At 50.2% G+C, this 17596-nt stretch overlaps 8 protein-coding genes across 8 annotated transcripts; 6 read left to right on the top strand and 2 right to left on the bottom strand.

Annotated features, from left to right (window-relative positions):
- Positions 1-627: 627 nt before the first annotated feature.
- On the top strand, positions 628-2256 carry PSV08DRAFT_368306 (cytochrome P450; the record flags this gene model as incomplete). The annotated part of the gene is made up of 4 exons (XM_014228856.1): positions 628-840; positions 887-1129; positions 1176-1497; positions 1544-2256. 4 exons carry the CDS (start codon positions 628-630, stop codon positions 2254-2256), a joined length of 1491 nt encoding a protein of 496 aa, XP_014084331.1.
- A 177-nt stretch (positions 2257-2433) lies between these two features.
- PSV08DRAFT_172342 (carbohydrate esterase) lies at positions 2434-3588 on the bottom strand (the record flags this gene model as incomplete). The annotated part of the gene is made up of 1 exon (XM_014228857.1): positions 2434-3588. The coding sequence occupies one exon, from the start codon at positions 3586-3588 to the stop codon at positions 2434-2436; it is 1155 nt and encodes a 384-aa protein (XP_014084332.1).
- Positions 3589-5364: 1776 nt separating this feature from the next.
- Positions 5365-7021, top strand: PSV08DRAFT_216071 (amino acid/polyamine transporter I; the record flags this gene model as incomplete). Its single annotated transcript, XM_014228860.1, has 2 exons — positions 5365-5557; positions 5607-7021. The coding sequence occupies 2 exons, from the start codon at positions 5365-5367 to the stop codon at positions 7019-7021; spliced, it is 1608 nt and encodes a 535-aa protein (XP_014084335.1).
- A 542-nt stretch (positions 7022-7563) lies between these two features.
- PSV08DRAFT_384474 (major facilitator superfamily domain-containing protein) lies at positions 7564-9365 on the bottom strand. The gene is made up of 4 exons (XM_014228861.2): positions 9105-9365; positions 8618-9052; positions 8354-8566; positions 7564-8302 (listed from the first exon to the last, which is right to left on the bottom strand). The coding sequence occupies exons 1-4, from the start codon at positions 9284-9286 to the stop codon at positions 7666-7668; spliced, it is 1467 nt and encodes a 488-aa protein (XP_014084336.1). The 5' UTR covers positions 9287-9365; the 3' UTR covers positions 7564-7665.
- A 1351-nt stretch (positions 9366-10716) lies between these two features.
- PSV08DRAFT_216067 (uncharacterized protein) lies at positions 10717-12114 on the top strand. The gene is made up of 4 exons (XM_066092131.1): positions 10717-10918; positions 10967-11077; positions 11131-11372; positions 11423-12114. The coding sequence occupies exons 1-4, from the start codon at positions 10763-10765 to the stop codon at positions 12057-12059; spliced, it is 1146 nt and encodes a 381-aa protein (XP_065949820.1). The 5' UTR covers positions 10717-10762; the 3' UTR covers positions 12060-12114.
- A 445-nt stretch (positions 12115-12559) lies between these two features.
- Positions 12560-13951, top strand: PSV08DRAFT_359144 (uncharacterized protein; the record flags this gene model as incomplete). Its single annotated transcript, XM_014228863.2, has 2 exons — positions 12560-13295; positions 13346-13951. The coding sequence occupies 2 exons, from the start codon at positions 12560-12562 to the stop codon at positions 13903-13905; spliced, it is 1296 nt and encodes a 431-aa protein (XP_014084338.1). The 3' UTR covers positions 13906-13951.
- A 503-nt stretch (positions 13952-14454) lies between these two features.
- PSV08DRAFT_216062 (uncharacterized protein) lies at positions 14455-15834 on the top strand. Its single transcript, XM_066092130.1, has one exon. It carries the CDS (start codon positions 14511-14513, stop codon positions 15738-15740), a length of 1230 nt encoding a protein of 409 aa, XP_065949819.1. The 5' UTR covers positions 14455-14510; the 3' UTR covers positions 15741-15834.
- A 1277-nt stretch (positions 15835-17111) lies between these two features.
- On the top strand, positions 17112-17384 carry PSV08DRAFT_347598 (uncharacterized protein; the record flags this gene model as incomplete). Its single annotated transcript, XM_066092796.1, has 2 exons — positions 17112-17249; positions 17307-17384. The coding sequence occupies 2 exons, from the start codon at positions 17112-17114 to the stop codon at positions 17382-17384; spliced, it is 216 nt and encodes a 71-aa protein (XP_065949818.1).
- Between the last annotated feature and the right edge of the window lie 212 nt (positions 17385-17596).

Here is a 17596-nt window from a genome sequence, read left to right as displayed (position 1 = left end):
TTTAGTCATATGATCATATGGAAATTACGTATAAGTCGAGATGGTGGTGGGAAATGTTCGTGTTTCTTACAACCCGCAACTCCGCGGGAGGGCACCTCAACCCATGTTAGATTTGCTACTAAATGAACTAGAAGATTTGAAGCAATTTCAAGAGGACTCGATGCAACGCGATTCATGACGAAGTTCTACATGTTCAGCTTCCATAATACTAGGCCCATCAGAGTAGCCAAGTGCGAGTCTACGACCATAGGCGAGCTGAGTAAGTAGCAATACTCTGCCCGCCAATGCTTACACTCCACATCTCCACACTCAACTTCAGCAACTTTGTCTATTTTGGGTAGTGATGCAGTCTCGGCGCTACCATCGACCCCGCCATTGATGGAAGGGTTGTGGTGGGAAAATGATGATATAACTAGAGTTTCTTGCTGCACTATTTCTCCAAACTCTTTCACAGCGTCTGGATGCGCCTCCGAAACTCTGTCATCCGTCGCAATGGATGTTGTAATCTATGCGATATTCGCGGCTCTACTCGCTGCAGCCGCTTATCGGCTAAGTAAGGTTGGTCAAAGGCCAAAAGGATATCCGCCAGGACCCCCGACTCTACCGCTGATCGGCAACCTCCATCTTATGCCAAAGGAAAAGACCCATTTGCAGTTCAAGAGGTGGGCAGAAGAATATGGGCCGGTGTACTCGCTCATGCTTGGTACATGGACCTTGATCGTGCTTGCGTCGGATCAAGCTGTCAAGGATCTTTTAGATAAAAGGAGCGCAATCTACTCATCACGCCCTGACCATTATCTTGCTCAGGTAGCAAGTGGTGGTCTTCGGTTCGCACTGATGGTATGCTAAACGTCTATTCTGATATCGGACATGCTGACATACCTAGCCTTATGGCGACCCGTGGCGCATGATCCGTAAGATCGTACACAATAATCTGAACATCACGGCTACAAAGTCCTATGTGCCGTATCAAGACCTTGAGAGCAAGGCCTTGCTTGTTGAGCTACTGGAAATGCCAGAGTTGTTCATCGATCACCTCCGGCGCTACACTCATAGTCTAACAACACAGATGGTATTCGGTTTTCGAACTCCCAGCATTGACGACCCGAAGCTAAAGCAGCTCTTCTGGGTAAGTTGTGCATAGGATGATGCAACTGTCGCTGAAGCTACTACAGGGGATCGAAAAGTTCTCCCAGGTACATGGTAAAACATCTGCAGCACTGCTTGATCTGTACCCAGTACTAAGGTCACTGCCGGACGCTGTGCTTTCTGAGAGGAGGCACGCCAAGCAGCTACATGAGAAATCGAGCGAGTTGTTTGTTGGACTCTGGCTAGATGTCAAGAATGCTATCAAGAATGGAACTGCGAAACCATGTTTCTGCGTTGATCTGGTACGCGCCCAAGAAGAAGAGAACATCTCAGATGAGCTCGCTGCATACATTAGCGGTTCGATACTTGAAGCCGGCTCCGACACGACGGCAGCAGAGCTCGTTAGCTGTACGTACTCTCCCCACGCCCCATATCTCAAACTAATACACCAAAGTCACCCAAGCGATGGTTTTGTTCCCCGAGGTAGCAAAATCTGCGCAGGAGGAACTCGATCGCGTATGCGGACATAGGCTTCCTACGCTCGAGGACTGGCCCAATCTACCATACATCCACGGCTGCATCAAGGAGACTTTACGATGGATGCCCACAGTCATCTCAGGGGCACCACACGGACTAATCTGTGATGATGAGTATATGGGATATACGATTCCAAAAGGTGCAGGTGTCCTGCCAAACAGTTGGGCCATCCACAACGACCCCAAACGGCATCCCGATCCCCGTCGCTTCGACCCAACACGCTACATACACGACCAGTCAACCGCCGCAGAGTCCGCAAACAATCCCGATCCCACGAAACGCGATCACTTTGGCTTTGGCGCTGGACGCCGCGTGTGTCAAGGCATGCATGTTGCCGAACGGTCCTTGTTCCTGGCCATATCGCGCCTCCTATGGACCTTTGATTTTCGCCCTGCCCGCAATGAAGCTGGCGAAGAAATCATTCCCGATCAGGAAGATTTGACAGAGGGAACGCTTTCCCAGCCGCGCCCGTTCCCGGCTAGTATTACGCCGAGAAACGAAAAGAAGGTTACGCTGATTAGAGAGGAATGGGCGAAGATGGAAGCGTTGCTTGATGAGGAGCAGCAGTGGCAGGTACTACCCGAAGGGCTCAAATGGAAGGATACTAAAAGTGTATCTAAAGAATCTTGAGCCGGTTGCATTACTACTATGTAAGGGATAAGCTATTATTGATCCTGAGTTGCTGGTCTTTTTTTTATTCTCCATGCGTCGTCCTGCCATCCTATGTACACCCGAAGACCTTATCGTTTTGAACACAAAGTATCCTCGATCCCAACGCAACGAAGCAAACTTTCCCGTCCCCCAATCTTACTGCCCCGGATCCCGATCAATCCACGCCGTATTCCCAAACTCGCCCGAAAACGGATACTGAAACACGGTCTCCACCCTCTTGTAGTCCCTATACTGCCTCTCCCCCATAACAATACTAATATTATTCGCCCTCCGCGCCGCCTCATCCCACCCAGGCCCATAACTCCTGTACTCGGCCATTGTCGTATTAACCCCGACCCTCGGATCGGCCGCACTCCACCGTATATAGCCGGCCGGCAAAATCGAATCATCCATGTCGCAATTCGCAAAGATGGAGCGATGCAGCGCATTCCAGGGCCGACCGAGCGCACACTGTCCCTGAATGGCCAGCGTCGCGTTTTCCTTGCGCAGCGCCGAGTCGTGGATGTAGACGCCGTAGCGATTCTCAAACGTCGTGTTTGTGCCTTTCCACGCGGTGATGCCGCCGCCGCAGCCGCGCAGGGTAAGCAGGCTGGATTGGATCCATGCGGTGCCGAAGCCGTACAGGAAGTCGGTTTGGCCGGCGATTTCGGAATCGTAAATGTAGGCGTTGCCGAGTTTGCCGATGTAGAGGGTGTCTTGGTAGGAGTGGAAGGCGCAGTAGTAGAACCCTGTGTTTGCGTAGCTGACGGAGATTGCGAGCGAAGGGCCCGCGGAGTAGGGGAGGTAGTCGTTTGTGAAGTTTAGGTTGTAGGCGCGGAAGTCGGTGTTGCCGAAGGGGGTGTTGGGCGGAACGGGGAAGCCTGTTGGGCCTGAGCCGGTGAGGCTGGCGTTGAAGGTTGGGGCAACGGTTAGGACAGAAGTGTAGGCATTGTCGAGGGTGGAGAGACCAGCGCCGGTGGCGTTGTGCCAGAGAATGTTGACGGTATTTTTGGTGCGCGTTTCTGGGTGCGCGGTTTGGCCGAGGAGGTAGACGGGGCCTGGGCGCGTGATGTTGACTTGTTCGGTATAGTTGCCGGGGAGGATGAGGATGTTATAGGGGGTTTTGTCATTTGGGAGGCTTAGGACGGCGGATTGAATGGTTGAGAAGTTGCTTCCTGGGCCGACGAGTAGCGTGTTTTTTGGACATCCGTCAAGAGGTTTCTGGGTAGGATACTGGCATGCCTTTCGGTTGACTGCTGGTATAGCAGCACACACCTGGAGGATGCCAGCGAAAATAATCGCCAATCTCATCTTGGGAGTTTTGAAGTACAAGATTCGTTCTGCAATGGCATACTTTGAGGCTTGGCTGGCGTTCCTTATAAAGTTCTTCGGTCTCGTATACTTGCGGCTATCATGGTTTACCATGTTCCGTTTGATCATCATAGTTCCGGTAATTTGGAGTGACTCTAACTGCAAGTAATCTTCTCGTTGAATTTCTGACCAATGCCTGCTATTACGGTAGATCTAAGTTCGTAAACGCGGGGGTGGCCTATGCGGAAAAACCGGGGAAGTTTGGGGAAAATGAGATGAGATAATCCACCAATGAGCCCGAATACGTACGTGGAGAACCGGAAAGCGATTTCATGTTTTGACGAAAAGCTGATGATTCGAGATATCGGATACTTGAAAGCACTCAGGCTGCTACTATCATAATCAGAAGTTGGACATAAGCTATGCATTACTATGAAGGCTTATGTGGCGTCACCCAAGCATTAGTAGGGCAAAGCTTCTACTAAGGTATCTGTGCTTAACGACACCGGGGTGTGCCCGAGCCTAGCACAGGCAGCGGTCATACTTGACAGCTGTTTTCAGGCCAATTAAGGACGATGGATGATGCGGATCAAGCGAATATCCCCCAATTTAATCGCTTCGGCTTCGCGGTGGTTTTGTTCGGCTTCTTCTAAATGAGCTGTCTCGCAGGGTGGCTGGTCGAGAAGTTCAAGTCGCGACAGAACAGCACACTAGCATTCATAACGAAGATTACCATCGCGTGTTCAGTAAGCAGCAGAACTTTGTTTTGTCGCAGTAGAGTCGATGCGTTGGTAGCTGTGTGCATCGAACAAACATGCGCGCGCAGTACTGGGTGAGAGCACCACCTCTTGGTTGTCTGGCGAAGCAAGAAAACACAGAGCAAACTGGTAAAACTAGATGCTTGGAATAGGAAGTACTACTACTTGTGCTACTAAGGGAGTCTGTTAGTATACATATGCATCAAGGAGCTAGCATCATATGCACTACTACCTTTGTCTAGATATGCACACCGTATGTATGAGCTAAGCTTACTGTGGGTACTTCACATGATTAGTCCTGGCAGGTTTCTCGGCATGTCTAGTCTTGCATGCCGAAACCATGTGTTGTAGAGACTAATTCGGAGGCTTACCGAGAGGGTGTGCAGACCTCCATCTCCATCTCCACCGAAACACCAACACCACTCCACTTCCACAATCCTGTCGCAAGCTGGTGTAGGGTAGCAGCACGTCTCAACACGATCCTACGTTGCATATCTGATCGGGAAGCTGCCAAGGATGCGTCCCAGGCGACTGATGTTCGCGTTTGGCACCGTCAGCGCCCATCGCAGCTAAACGGCAACGCCGACGTCCTGGCACATGGCCACTTGTTGGTGAACAGCCCTCTTAAGGCACTCGCTACTGCGATAACGAGTGGCTAAAAGCATTCTGTTGATGCCAAGGGGCGCGCGCAACAAGCTAATAGTGCCCAGAAATCACGACATCGCGCGGCTCGATGATACGTGTGGCCGAGAAGCTGTACCAAGAGACTTGAACCCATGGAATTGGCTCACCTTCCCCATCCAGGGTCTTGGAACGAGCCGACTCCTGGCACCGCAAGACATTCACGCCGCAAAATCTCACTTGTTATGTTGATTGCGACATAGAAAAGAAAAAATCGTAATTTATCTCGCGTGGCATTCTTGAGCCACACACACACACTATCGCGTCACCATGTAACCTTGCATTTAACTTGCGGGCTCCGCTCTGCAAGCATAGTCGCTGCACTTCAACCCAAACCATGGCGATCGAGCACGACGACGGAACGAAGGTGGTGCATTACACCAACGAGGATACACCGTCCTCACCCTCACCCCCGGTGTACGAGGAGGGCAGCGTCCAAGAAGACAATGCCTATGTCTACGATGATTCGCAGAAGCTGGGATACACGGCGACAGTGTTTGTCATTCTGAACAAAATGATCGGCACTGGAAGTAAGTACGGCTAGTCGCATATTATCAGCAAGCAACTGACTTTGATCAGTTTTCTCAACACCTTCTGGTATTTTTGCCGTGACGGGATCGGTCGGAGTATCGCTTTTTCTCTGGATTATCGGCGGTGTCCTTACTTTTTGCGGACTCTCAGTCTTCCTAGAATTTGGATTGGCAATCCCCCGCTCCGGTGGCGAAAAGAACTATCTCGAGCGCGTTTACCGCCATCCCAAGTACATGGCAACATGTGTGCTGGCTGCGCAGATGTTGCTTCTTGGATTCTCATCCGGAAACTCCCTGGCTTTTGGTCGTTACATCCTCTTTGCGTCCGGTTCAGAAGCGCCTGACGGTTGGGTGGCACGTGGAATTGCCGTTGCCTGCGTAACTTTCTCAGTAACTCTGCATGCTGTTTTGCCAAAATGGGGCATCCGCCTTTTTAATATCCTAGGAATATTCAAGGTCTTCATTCTTTTGTTCATCGTCTTCTCCGGCTTCGCTGCCCTTGCCGGTCACCTGAAGATCGACAAACCGAACAACTTCGATAATGCATTCCGCCTAGAGGTCGGCGACGGATACGGTGGAGGAGGCGCATACGGATACTGTCAAGCACTTCTTCGCATCATCTACTCATACAAGGGCTGGGAGAACGCCAACTACGTCCTCGGAGAAGTCAGGAACCCCAAGAAGACTCTTAGTTGGTCCGCGCCTCTTGCCATCGGTGGAACTACGATTCTGTACGTGCTTGCGAATGTAGCTTACTTTGCTGCGATCCCCAAGTCCGACCTCGCAAAGAGCGAAGTCATTGTCGCTGGTCTCTTCTTCCGCAATGTCTTCGGTAACAGCGCCGGAGCACGCAGTCTTCCGGCTTTCGTCGCACTCAGCAATCTGGGTAATGTTCTTGCGGTCAGCTTTGCGCACGCTCGCTTGAACCAGGAGTTTGCAAAGGAAGGATTGTTGCCTTGGAGCCGATTCTGGGCGTCGAACAAGCCATTCAATGCTCCTGCGACTGCTTTGTTCCTGCACTGGCTCATCACCGTCATCGTCCTGGTTGCTCCTCCCGCTGGACCCGCATACAACTTTATCACGGATCTTTACACCTACCCGGGCGCCTGGATCAACGGTTTCGTCACAGCAGGTCTCATCTACCTCCACTACACAAAGTCGGAGCGCTGGGAGTCTCCATGGCACACCTACCTTCCCGTTGCTCTGCTCTACTTGGCCGCAAACATCTTCCTCGCGATCGTCCCTTTTATCCCACCGGATGGCGATTGGAATGCCGAAGGCTACCCATACTACGTATTTCCTGTTGTCGGTGTCAGCGTACTACTCCTGGGTGTATTCTACTGGACCTGCTGGACAAAGCTATGGCCAAAGCTCGGAGGCTACAAAATCGTCAGCCAGCGATACGAAGATGCCCAGGGCAACGAGCATATCCGATATGTCAAAGTGTACACCAAACACGACTAAAAAAAATATTGCAGGCTAGAATGACGTGTAATACTCAACAGTACGACGCAATCAATTTCTTGGGCAACAAAACATGTAGATACTAAGACTAGTCCCACATTTTTGGTGCACGTTTTGCTTTTTGCACAGTGTATACCCCATTTTTTATTTAAAGCATAATTCGACTTTTTTTTAAACAAACCCCATATTTCGTATTCATTGTCCCCACACACCCACCTCCCCGATATTTCACACAAGAGCCATCAGTTTTCATATGTGCATAACCACATTGCACACATAGCGTACGGCCGTGGTGAAACCAGTCCCCGTGCTTTCTCTGTTATTGCATGTGTACGACACGATATGCATGAGCCATTTTTTTGAGTGGTTCGCGCGAGTCCAAAGGGTGTACCGTGCGACTGCGTTCCGTCTTAGCGCCATGCAAGTACTGCTGCACATCAATAGTCTCGCCCCTTCCAATCAACATTTTCAAGATTCAGTTGTTCAATTTTGCAGGATTGCGACCCAACTATGGGGAAGCACAATGTGCTTGATATATATTTGTGTTCTATTCTAGATCTATTAATGTTATGTTGCCGCAGTAAGCGGTAGTAATAATTGTCTAATGATAAGTAGCCAGCTACACTGTTATCTGGGAAAACTGTCTACAAGGCAAAGCGGAAGTCTGGGTGCTCATCGCCCAGTTCCTTCATGCTCTGATCCAGGACCTCGGGCAACTCGAGCCTCTTTTGGTCGCGTCTCTTGTTCTCCTTCTTGCAGCCGTACCAGGTTATGGTTGCGGCAATAGCACCCATGCAGGCTAGACCGAGACCAGTGCTGAAACCAGTGCGGAACTGGGGGGCTTCCTTGAAAAGGAAGACGTTGGAGCTGACGAAGGCTCCGGCAGTGCCAAAGTTTATGATTGCTGCGATGGCCACGGCGCGCTTGTAGCCGCTGCCGCAGTTCATGGAGACCCAGATGATGGAGATGGGCATGGCGAGGTAGCAGCCGCATGCGATGAAGAACATGCCCATGTATCGTACCTTGGGGTTTGGCGGGTGGGCAATCTCAACGATGAGGCCTATTGCGAGAACCGCCCAGCCAAAGATGTAGAAAAGGTAGCGGCGCTGCAGACGCTCACTTGCGTATGCGAAGATGACGGAGAAGGCAGCACCGACCAGGTATACGGGGATGGTGTGAACTTGAGCTTCGATAGCAGTATATCCGAGGCCTTTCAGGATAGTCGGCTGGAAGTTGGCGAGCGAGTTTGCATTTTCTGTGACTCCGAGGTTCATCGCGACACTATCGATTTATCAGTATTGGTGTTCAAGCGACTGAACAAGATTTGCTTACCCGGTCCAGATCTTCCAGTCTTTTAGGTACTCAAGAGCCTTCTTGAGCGTGATTTCATCGTCAGATACATGACCTCCATCAGCCTTGACTCGTGCAAGCATAAGAGCCTTTTCGTCAGGAGTCAAGAAGTTACAGTCTTCTGGGAACGGGGGGATGAATGGGAAGGTGATGATGCTGATGAAGATTGTAATGCAACCCTCGATGATGAAGATCCTTTTTAGAGTTAGCAACTGCCGCCCAAAAGCATGCGCAAAGTCAACTTACCATCGCCATGCGGCATAGCCAGCAGTACCACTCATCTTTGAGATCAACGATGAGAGAAACCCGTTGATAGCACCGGCGATGATACCGGCTGTAAGGAAGTAGACATAGCGTGTAAGGTACTCGCGCTTGGAGTAGTATGCACCGATCAGATAGGCACAACCAGAGATGAAGGCCGCTTCAGCGAAGCCAGTGAGCAGACGGCAAACAACCATTTCTTCCCATCGCTTGACATTTCCCTGTCCGATGACTGTGATGCCCCAGAAGAACATCATAACACTGAGGGATTTTGGACCATAATGCTTGAACGCAATTTGTAGCGGAATACCAGCAACAAGGTAGCCAAGGTTAAAAACCCACACGCAGATGTTGAAGCGCTGGCCGATGAGGTTCAGCTCCTGCTCCATACCCGCGATTTTCGCATTTCCAATGTTTGCGCTGGAGGGTTGAGTTAGCTTTGCAGGTGTGAGGGATAAGAGAGAAATCCTACCGGTCGATGAAGTTGACGAGATAGAGGATCCATAGTACAGGCAAGATCCTGATGTCGAGCTTTCGCAAGAGTTTGCGCTCAGCAGCGGGATCAAAAGTAACTTCTTCGGTCGTCGAGCCAGGCGAAGACACAGATGAGCCTTGGACGTAGGCGCCCTTTTCGATTGAGCTGGGTTCGGCCATTGCAGATGGTGAGTGCAGAGTTTAGGCGGGGTAAGGCCGTTGATTATAGCTGCACAACACTGTGTCTTGAGTAACCGGCAGGCCTGCAATGTACGCAAGGACAGGGGCGACTGCAGAAGATAATGGCCAACCTCAAACACATGGCATTTAGCCGCGTGCAGGAGAAAAACTGAGGTAAAATCTCCAAGCGAGATACCAACGGCGAACGGTTTGGATTGAGATAGTCTTGCTGTTCTAGAAGGACCGAAGTACCCCCAAGCGTTCAAAAGATGGGGTGATATTCGACACCTAACCATGCTACGGATCACTCACCGCATTAGCCTGGCAGCCGCTCATTCGTTGGTGGTGTAATAACGAGCCACTTTTCTCGCTGCCGAGCTCTTCAGGGTTCGGCATCAGATGCTTCGAGGCCTGGACCTTCGTCTATCATGCTGATTTACGGCCAGTACCCGACCCAGCGGCTCATTCGCCAATCACCTTCGGTAGAAGTACGGTATATCGTGTCTGACTGTCAATAGCGCTGCGCTTTATCTTGGTAAACGCCAAAATCGCGGGTCGGAGTAGAAATGACCCATCCCGCCGGAGCGGCTTGTTCATCCCCACGCGACGGGCCGGGCAAAAGGTGTAACAGTAGTTAAACTTACGTACTACTATTCTTCCGTCAGTCTGAAATTCTCCGTCTAGAGTACGCCACTGTGAGCTTATCTGCTCCTATAGGATTCTGATAGGCGACATGGAAGCATAGCTGGAATCCGTTCGTCATAGATCTTAGTGGGTGAGGGCGGGAGCGCCACGAGGCTCTCCTTGTGCAGAACCAAACGACACCACCGTGCAGGTGCAAGGGTTGCTGCTGCGCAATCTCGTATTCGGCGAAATAGAGAGTGCCTTCCGCTCCGTACTCCAGAACCCTATGCGAAACCCACAGCAAGCGATGCGGCCAAGATAACATAAGGCCGCTCGGCCGTTCTTTCAAGCCTTCCATTCCAGTAAGGTGCTCCTTCAGCATCCAGCTATAGTGGGTACCTACATACGGAAGGATTCCACCCGGAAATCATCATTGGTTCAGCAGTGTTCCATTTGTTAGAAAAAAATTTGGTCTTTGCTGCACAGTCATTCGAAGGATTGCAATGTAAGAAACGGTCCGGTTTTGGGCGTGTACCAGGCATGTATTGCGATGGGGATAGCGCATTGCGGAACTTGAAGCGCCAGCCGTAGTTCCATCTCTGAAGAGGCTATGCTTCATAAATACGTGTGTATACCTTGTCATGCATAATGGAACGAGGAAGTCTATGCACAGACCGGTACAGCCCAAACTAGATATTATCATCCGTGGAGACAAAACGCTGGGCATTTCCAGCACAACTGTGGATGAGAGGCAAGGGATCTGCTATAAGTCTACCTGAATGACTAGATGCTCGGTCGATCTCTGCATGCCTTTGGTTCGGCCGCTTGTCAGACTTCACCGCTCAAACGAGAATGTATAGAGCCTATCCAGGTGAACAACATGACTTGCGATGGGTTACTGTAACCTTGACCTCCATCGCCACTATCCTCTTGATATGTCGCTTGTCCATCACATTCAAGAATAGGGGCTGGTTGGGAATCGAAGATGCACTGGTCATTACAGCAAACGTAAGTGTTCCAGTGGGAGTTCTGCAGACAGATACTGACAGATGACAGATGTGGCTGATAGCCTTCGCCATATGCGTTTATATGGCTACAATCTATGGGTTTGGGCTGAAGGGCGCCGACATAAAAAAATCTGGTGGTGACTTCAAGAAGGCAATGATGGTCAGTGAAGTAGATGCAATGATTCAGACAACTAGCTGACAGGCTGTCTACAGTTCTTCTGGCTCACACAAGTCTTCTACACTCTGACGAATGGCTTCAACAAAATGGCTTTCATTGCCTTGTACTACCGCGTGTTCCCCATGCCTCGCTTTCGACTGATCTGCAGGATCTTCGGTGCGTTAGCAGTCGCCTGGACCATATCATACATATTCGTTGTCATCTTCCAATGTACACCGATAGCCCGCGTGTACGATCGTTCAATACCAGGAACATGTATCAGCTTCTTTGGACACCGGTAAGGACTACACCAGACCTGTGTATGTCTAGTGCTGACTATCTTCGCAGTTGGTCCAACGCAATCACAAATCTGATCACCGACATCGCAATCTTCATCCTCCCAATGCCAGTCATCGTACGCTTGAACATGTCTCTGGGCTCCCGAGTTGGTCTCGTAGTCCTCTTCTCCATGGGCTTCTTCATCTGCTTAACGACCGCTCTTCGCATGGGAACGCTGCCGTTGACCCTCGGAACCAAGGACCCCACCTGGGAGTCTGCCCCAACAAATCTATGGAGCTTCATTGAAGCTGCGACTGGCGTCATTTGCGCATGTCTGATCAGTCTGCGTAAAACCATCGCGGCGTTCTGGCCCAGGAAATGGAGGAGCACCAGGGGGGGAAGCAGTGGATATCAGCAGTATGGCAACAGCAGGCCTACAGGCAATGCTCTCAGTGCAGCAAGGGGACCAGGAGGAACGGATACCTCCCATTCCTACGCCATGGGTAATGTAAAAAGCGGGAGCAGGGGGCGGCCAGACACGTATGCAGACATCAGCCCTAGCGAGAGCCAGGAACACATCATGGAGGACAAAAAAACAGTAGCAAACATTACAACGAGCCGGCCTCGAAGTAGTGAGAGCGGAAGTGAGGACCTAGTTTTCGAGGGCATCACTGTCACTACCGATGTCAAGGTCGTCAGAGAGTAATGTCAAGCGCTGTGTTCTAGAGAGAAAAAAAAGTAATAATAATAGATTCACGCTACATGCTCTCGTGTTACAAGCGTGTCAGATATCACACAAACACCCAAGTTATTGTAGCCATGACTCTCATAACCCGAAAATCCACCACTCGGGTCTGATCAGTACCTGGGTGCAGTAGCCGGGGTGTACTAATGCCTGTCAGGAGCAGCACTAAAATTTAGCGCATCGTTTCTAGATCCCCACCCAGTTAGACAGTTACAGGGAGAGTGTGCTGCATATGGCAGGGAGCCCAATATCATGTCTAAGCGTTTACTCCCGGTGGCATGATAACTTTTACATACTAGGCCCTTCTATTGCAGTACCGCACCTGTTCCTAATAGTGCAAAGACGAGTAGCAAAAGGAGATATCACCCACCAATATCCTGACATTTTGGTCCGATTGGTCTGTCGCATCGAGCATCACATCAGCATACCATCACGCAAGGAATTTTTTCCAGTCGGGCATCATGGCGGCCGCAGCAGAACCCCTCAGCATTGCGGTGGTCGGTGGTGGCATAGCAGGACTCACACTGACCATCGCGATGCTAAGGAAATGCCCACACATTCATGTTACACTATATGAGTCTGCGAAAACGTTCGGTGAGATAGGTGCAGGGGTTGGTTTTGAACCCGTCATGGTGCGCACCATGGGGCTAATCGACCCTCGCATCGCAGCTGCATTTGACAAGTGCAGCAAAGGGAATACGGCAACGGAACCTCCACGGTGGTTTACTGTAAGGGTTGGCGACGAACGAAAAAAGGATGTTACATCAGGGGAGGAGGTTTTCGTCATGCCAGCAAGGACAGGCCCTCGAGGCGGGGTGCACCGAGCGCACTTCTTGGATGAATTAGTCAAGTTGCTGCCGGAGGGTATTGCGCAATTCAGAAAGAGATTGCAAAACATCACAGAAGCAGAAGATGATTCAGGAAAGGTGATTCTTCATTTCACCGATGGATCAAAGGCACTGCATGACGCTGTGCTGGGATGCGATGGAATCAAATCGCGCACGCGATCTATACTGCTCGGCGACTCTATGGCATCAAAAGCCGTTTTTTCCGGGAAATACGCCTACCGTGGGCTAATGCCTATGGACAAGGCTATCAATATAATGGGCGAAGGCACACCGGAGACGCCGCAGCTCTACATGGGTTATCGTGGGCATGTACTCACCTTTCCCATCGCAAACGGAACACTATTTAACGGTAAGCGGTTCGTCTGATTTTCACAATCACTCAGGCTAAGGCATCAATAGTGGTAGCCTTCTCTTCTCGTCCCACATGGGACCAACCAGAATGGGTAGTGCAGACTTCCCGTGAAGACATGTTGAACGACTACAAACACTGGGATCCCGCTGTGCGCACCATCATAGAGAACCTACAGAAGCCTGACATCTGGGCGCTCTTTGATCACCCACCCGCGCCGACTTACTACTCTACCAAGCCACTCCTATGTCTTGTCGGCGATGCAGCCCATGCTTCGACACCTCACCAAGGGGCGGGCGCTGGAATGGGCATCGAGGACGTCTACATCCTCAGTGAACTACTTTCCCAATGTAACACAAAAAGCGACATTGAGAAGGCTTTTCACGCATATGACGCGGTGAGGAGACCACGCAGCCAGAAACTAGTGAAGACAAGTCGCGAAGCCGGCATGCTATGGGAACTTGAAGGAGAAGGTGTGGGAGATGACCTTGAAGCACTCAAGCAAAACGCATTGACTAGGATGAGCTGGATTTGGGACCATGATATTACAGAGGATCTGACGCGAGCAACAAGACTCATGGGGAATGGAGTAAGTGCGGCAATACCGTAGTACAAAGTCCATAGTATTACGCAACGGAAGTTTCCTTATCGGCCGACGTAAGTTCCAAGCATTTCCCCACGCTGAGCCAGCAACCATTACAGAACAAAGTTTTGTCAAACTTGTCTCGGTTGCGAATTGGACCAATAGACGCATAGGAGCGAGCAGACGTCGAAACGCTCAATGTGTCGGGTGACGGCGCATGGTGACTACGCCGCATCAGCCTCCCCAACATCTTGTGCTACCTAACTATTACAGACTGCATGCATTAATGTAGACGCGCACAGCCTCTTTCTAAAGCTCACAATGTCTGAAAATCATGATCCTTTGACTATCGACTCTCACAGAGTATCCCACACAGGCAGACAGCCAGGCTCGGTTCGCTGCAAAGTTGGTGCTTCGCCTTCAATGTGTTGGGTGCATAGCCACATCGCATGACCTTTTTGTTCACTTAGGAATATGCTCTCCTAGGCAGCGAGGAACCAAGCTGTTGGATCAATCGTATGATGGAGGCCGATTATACGTATAACTGAAGAGATGTTGCGGTACTCCAAGTCCTACACTTTGCAAATCATCTACTCATTGCGTTAACACATTTTCTCTAAGCTCTCTTCACAATGACTCTAAACATTTCCAGGCACTCTTTTGTTGACTCGAACACACGCAGCCATCAGCAATGGTACCCAAGAGATGTCCTAGAAATTTGCAGAGATGGCCGCTGCGTTGGCTACGCCCACACCAAGCGTCGCAAGTGCCGAATGCTCATAGGTTCTTATTCCGTGAGTACGATGAACGAAATCCTAGACGAGATGTCAAGGCAACTTCCCGATCCTACAATTCTACGGCCTCAACTCCGAAGTCTTGCTAGCTATGGACTCTGTGGACAATTCCATCGAGGACAGGCTGATTCCATGGTGTGCAAATGGAGCAGCATGATATACGCAGCTTTCCCTACTGGCAGGGTTCCAATCAGTAATCCATCGCCATCCTACACAGTGACATCTTCTATATCGTCCACCACACCTCCTCAGCTCGAAAACCTCCGCGACACGATACAGGAGACGATGAGATGTACGAATGAACTCTTGGAGATTGTATCGAACAACCAACCGCCAGTTCGAACACCATCCTATAGCACCTCAGTCACCGATATCTCTTCACCAGCGCCATCACGACGTTCCACGACACTGTCTGAATCGAGCGAGCATACTGCCATTTCATCAGCCAACCGTTCCACGGAATTGATACATCAAATCGTCACCCCGCCAAGTTCTATCTCTCAGATCTCAAGACCAGCTACGCCTTCATCCATAGTTGACGACGACGACGCCGCAACGGAACCCCTTACTCACCAACCACAGTCTTGCACCCGTCCCCACGCCCGCCGCATCCTCCTCTCCGACCCCTGCCCCATCTGCCACGAAGGCGGTCCTCTCTCTTCCTGTCCCGCCACAGACCTAGTCTGGTGCAAATCCAGCTGCGGCCGCCCCGTCCACAAATCCTGCTTCGAAGCATGGCGCACACAACGCGAAAGTGATGGGCAAAACCCTACCTGCGTCATCTGTCGCGCAGACTGGGATGACGAGTGCGACTGCCAAGGTTGTCATCATGTTCCACGGCGATCCGGTGAGGCGGCGTGCGCGATTTGTCTTGATGCGCTGGTGATGGGCTCGGGTGCGGGATCAGAGGCTCAAGAAGAAGAAGGAACGGTGTGGTGTAAAGATGGGTGTGGGCAGAGTGTGCATAGGATCTGTTTTGAGGTTTGGCAAGGACATTGTGCGGATGCTGGGAGGGATGCGACGTGTGTGTTGTGTCGTGCGGCTTGGAATATTGGCTGCTTGTGTTAGTAGTGGAGGGGTGTGTTAGATTTCATATTATGTATTATTAGCAATGAGATATGTGTTTCTTTACCAACGATTTTAAATGGCGAGTTAGTTGTAAGAAAACGTTGATGATATGATAATGTTGCGTCGCAGCCATCAGGGTACATGCTGGTTCCGCACTTAACGTTCCGCCCCCTCCCCCCTGCCTTCCTGCCTGCCGTGCACAATGACAAGAAAGTTTTGCGCGCTTACATGCATGGAACTAGTAGGGGAAGGGGATGAGGTTTGGCAAAAGCTTATTCGAACTGCTCTTACTTTATGGTTCTCTTTCGTATAGATGATGAATAGGAGCAAGGAAAAAGGTACGCACTGCAGCGGGGCGCTGTTTGTAGCGCGCGTAAGCAGTGCTCTTACAGTAGCATATGTAATGGGCATATGCTTTTCATATAATTTCAAGTTTTTCAGATTTTGTCGCTTATTATTTTGCACTGTCCGTTATCATTGATGGCCTTCAGCATCATCCATCCCCCAATCTTACGCTGCAGTAGGTGATCCGATTCACTTGTGTAAAACACATGAAAAGAAAAAGAAATTGGAACGACGGGATACGTAATTGAAGTTGTTTGGTCTAAAAGAAGATTTAGAATGTGATGCAATTCAGGACTCGTCACCGTCTTTGTGGTTATCCACGTGTGATGCTGCCGTCACGACACAGAACTATGATTGATGCCTTATAACGGGTGAATGAGTACAGAGGATCACAAAATCTCACAAAGTAAATTCCTAGAACTATATTCAATCATACATCAGCATCTGATGTTACATCGCCATGTGCCTTCCTAGGAAACGACGCGCAAGCAGCTCACTCTACGAAACCAAATGTCAAAGACATGAGGATCTACCAGATCACGCAAAACTTTCCCTAAACAGGAAATTCAAGCACGATAAGAAGATCTTTTGTGAAAAGTGGCTTCCTCGCCAAGCCATCCAGCCGAACAAAAGCATCCAAAAAAAAACATCTTCTAGCATCTGGTTTGCTCCAACGTCGGCCCACTCATAATGAATATTTCGCTTGGAAAGCATCTGATGAATCCACGACGATCTTCCCTTCCTCTCCAACCAAAAACTTCCGAAAACGCCTCCAAAAAGACTTACCAAATATTGATAGACAAAAGCCACATAGAAAAAGCACCCTCCAAAAAATCTTGCCAAACACAGATACACAAGAGCAATGTATAAAAGGGCCCTCTCTGAAAAATATTCCTATATCCATCCCATCAACCAAAATACTTCGCTCACTACACCAACCCAACTTCTTCGCTCATTACACCAACCCAACTACTTCACTCATTACACCAACCCAACCCACCTCAACCACCCCCCAGAACCTTCAACATGAACTTCTTCCTCGTCCTAACCTCCCTCGTCCTCGCCTCAGTCGCCCAGGCCAGACCCATTGAGGCTCCAGAGCTGGACCTCACAATGGTATCTGACTCTGCCTCCGAAGCTCTCTCCGGAGCTGTCCCATCAGAAGTACGCCCTTTCCCCCCTCCCAACACACACGCACATACATAGCTAACTTTCTCACAGCGCCGAGGAGATTCCAACCCGGTAGTCGGTGAAATCACAGTTGCTCTTACGGACTTCTCGGCCACCGATAACATCTGAGCGTATGTCTCTTTTCTTTCCCTTGCTAAACTTCCCCCGTTTCTCTACATCTCTCACTATCATTCTTTTTTGGGGGGAGGGAGGGGGGCGGATCTTCGTTGGGAATGGATTGTGTAGAAATCTCGAATTACAAAAAGTATATAAAACTAACGTGGATTTGAGTAGGGAGCGTGGTACAGGGTTTCGGTGGCATTTAGCTACTGTATATCACC

This window comes from Bipolaris maydis, assembly GCF_028858645.1.
Source record: "Bipolaris maydis strain C4 unplaced genomic scaffold PSV08scaffold_2, whole genome shotgun sequence".
Classification (NCBI taxonomy): domain Eukaryota; kingdom Fungi; phylum Ascomycota; class Dothideomycetes; order Pleosporales; family Pleosporaceae; genus Bipolaris; species Bipolaris maydis.
This window is presented reverse-complemented; position numbering and strand designations above follow the sequence as displayed.